We start from the raw sequence: 3403 nt of genomic DNA on the forward strand, positions 1-3403 counted from the left end.
TTTTGTTTGTTTGTTTGTTTGTTTTTTTTCAATCTAACCTTTAGGCTTTTTCATCTCCCCTACTTCACATCACGCACAGCACCCAACTGTATAACATTCGCACTTCTGTGTCAGAAAATAAATGGAAGAAGCAGTAGAATTATATGATTATATTGACAATGACGTATAAATCATATCATTGCCACTGTTTCTGTTGTACAAATGTATGGCATATTTTAGAATTCAGTGACCTTCAATGATGTGCATGTGAAATTCAGCCAAGAAGAGTGGGCCTTGCTGGAACCTTCCCAGAAGCAACTCTACAAAGATGTGATGCTAGAGACCTGTGAAAACCTCACTGCTATAGGTAAGACTGCAATTTTTCTTTCACTTTTAAAATAAAGAGACAACTCTTACTTTGTTATTGATCCTCTTCTGTAATTCCAATTGAGAATGAGGAGGAATGTGGTAAATAAATCAGGCATGATTCTAAGGGTCACAGAAGATAATGATTTAAGTTTTGCCTTAATAATAACATGTTATTTCCAATAATATATATTTTCTCGTACTATATTTTAGGCTACAATTGGGATGACCATAATATTGAAGAACATTTTCAAAGTTCTATAAGTAATAAAAGGTAACATTATGTGCACACTGATACAGATATGAATCTTAAATTTTAATGTGTCCTGGAAGTTTGGTGTTTTTTGTTTGTTTGTTTATTGGCTGTTTTTCATTTTCTGTTTTTGAAATAGATTTTTTCTGGGTATCTGTGACTTTCTTAGACTTGCTTGTTAGACCAGCCTGACCTCAAAATAACAAGCAAGATATGCCTGCTTCTGCCTCCACAAGTGCTAGGATTGAAGGCATGTACCAGCACACATGGCTGTGTCCTGGAAGTTTTAAAGAAAAGCAACAGTGTAAAAACAGCACTGCTTTACGTGTACTGATGATCATTAAAATCTCATAATTCCATGTACTTCAATGTCAGGTATCTGATTTGTGTTTACAAGGCACTTCCCTAAGATAGAAGAAAATAAAATAATATTGTAACAAAAATACCATTTGAATCATATGGACATTACAGCTACTGACTTGAACTGCCAATCTGTTTAGTCTCATTCTATCTACTCAGATATTGTAAGAGGTATGCACACTGAATTGGTGATCAGTATGTGTCCAAAACCTTCTAATAAGCAAAAATTTCATAGTAGAACCAGTATTACTCATTTTCGTGCAGTAACTTTGTAAAGTTTAGTGAAAGAAGCAGCTTATGAGAATCAAGAATATTGTTGTGGAGAAACCTCAATCCCTATATGACATATCTATGATGAACAAAAAACAAACTGTGTTAATTCAATGTGGGAATCTTTATTATTTTTGTAAATTAAACTGGTATATCATATGTCAAAATGATTCTAAGACACATGAGCATAGGGATATTGAAAGAAGCAGTGTCCCTGTCTTTCTCCAAGAACAATTGATTTGGTAGTAGTCCCCACTGTGAGTAAATTTTCTGAATGTGATAAATGGTTACTGTTAATTGGCTTTGCAACTTCACTGAGAATTTATCAGCAAACTCATATTGCTGAAAATACCTATGAATACTAGGAATTTGGAACTTCTGCTTTTCCTGGCTCACTTTGTAAATGAAGTATCATTCATACAGTACAAAAATTTGTGAATGGGATTGCTGTGGTAAAACTCTGAATTCTTAAATACTCTTCATATATAGGAGAAAACCTCTTACAGAAAAATGATGCTATAAAAGTGATCCACATAACAAATTCTCTTACCATCACAGGGATCTTCAAAAATACCCATAATGAAGAGGAATACTGTGAATGTAAATAATGTGATAAAACTTTTAAATTTGATTCTTCTTTACCATTAGACCAAATTATGAAATTAATTCATATAGATAAATATATTTATTAGTGTAATGAAATGACGGTGTTAAATCTTTCACATGTGCCAATTTTCTTTGCAGGCATGAAAGCAGTCATACTGGAGAGAAACCCTTTAAATGCACTCTATGTGGGAAAACCTTCCCCTATATCACTGTTCTTATATGGCATAAAAGAACACACACTGGAGAGAAGCCTTACAAATGTAATCAATGTGGTAAAGCTTTTGCAAAAAACAGTCATCTCATGAGCCATAAAAGAACACACACTGGAGAGAAACCTTATGAATGTAATGAGTGTGGCAAAGCCTTTGCAGAAAACAGTACTCTCTTAAGCCATAAAAGAACACATACTGGAGAGAAACCTTATGAACGTAACCAGTGTGGTAAAGCCTTTGCACAAAACAGTCATCTCATAAGCCATAAAAGAACACACACTGGAGAGAAACCTTATGAATGTAATGAGTGTGGTAAAGCCTTTGCAAAAAACAGTCATCTCATGAGCCATAAAAGAACACACACTGGAGAGAAACCTCATGAATGTAATGAGTGTGGCAAAGCCTTTGCAGAAAACAGTACTCTCTTAATCCATAAAAGAACACACACTGGAGAGAAACCTTATGAATGTAACCAGTGTGGTAAATCCTTTGCAGAAAACAGTCATCTCATAAGACATAAAAGAACACATACTGGAGAGAAACCTTATGAATGTAATGAGTGTGGCAAAGCCTTTGCAGAAAACAGTACTCTCTTAAGCCATAAAAGAACACACACTGGAGAGAAACCTTATGAATGTAATGAGTGTGGCAAAGCCTTTGCAGAAAACAGTACTCTCTTAAGCCATAAAAGAACACACACTGGAGAGAAACCTTATGAATGTAACCAGTGTGGTAAAGCCTTTGCACAAAACAGTACTCTCTTAATCCATAAAAGAACACACACTGGAGAGAAACCTTATGAATGTAATGAGTGTGGTAAAGCCTTTGCAAAAAACAGTCATCTCATGAGCCATAAAAGAACACACACTGGAGAGAAACCTTATGAATGTAATGAGTGTGGCAAAGCCTTTGCAGAAAACAGTCATCTCATAAGACATAAAAGAACACATACTGGAAAGAAACCTTATGAATATACCCAACCTGATAAAGCCTTTGCACAGCAGAGTAGTCTCCAAAAACAGGAAAAGACACACAGTGGAGAGAAGCCTTGTTAGGGTAATTAGTGTGATAAAGCCTTTGCATGTAACAATCATCTCCTAAGACAACAGCACATTCTGGAGGGAAACCATATGAATATAACTATGTGGCAAAGCCTTTGCACATAACATCTCCTAATACATAAAAGAACACATTCTGGAAAGATGTCTGACAGTAACCAATGTGAAAAAACTTTTGGACTTCAGAATCATCTTCACACTCATGAAAGAAATCCTAACGGACAGAAAGCCTGTGAGTGCTTTAAACATGGTGAAACCATTCCACATTTGTATAATCTTCATCATCATGAAAGGATTCA

The 3403-nt window shown here is 35.1% G+C and overlaps 1 protein-coding gene across 1 annotated transcript; it reads left to right on the top strand.

Annotated features, from left to right (window-relative positions):
- Window positions 1–231: 231 nt before the first annotated feature.
- On the top strand, window positions 232–3011 carry LOC132650831 (zinc finger protein 431-like; the record flags this gene model as incomplete). The annotated part of the gene is made up of 3 exons (XM_060376142.1): window positions 232–346; window positions 559–619; window positions 1973–3011. Coding segments are annotated over 3 exons (1215 nt in total), but the record flags the coding sequence as incomplete, so codon positions are not given.
- Window positions 3012–3403: the final 392 nt, after the last annotated feature.

Source organism: Meriones unguiculatus (assembly GCF_030254825.1).
Source record: "Meriones unguiculatus strain TT.TT164.6M chromosome 13 unlocalized genomic scaffold, Bangor_MerUng_6.1 Chr13_unordered_Scaffold_33, whole genome shotgun sequence".
Classification (NCBI taxonomy): domain Eukaryota; kingdom Metazoa; phylum Chordata; class Mammalia; order Rodentia; family Muridae; genus Meriones; species Meriones unguiculatus.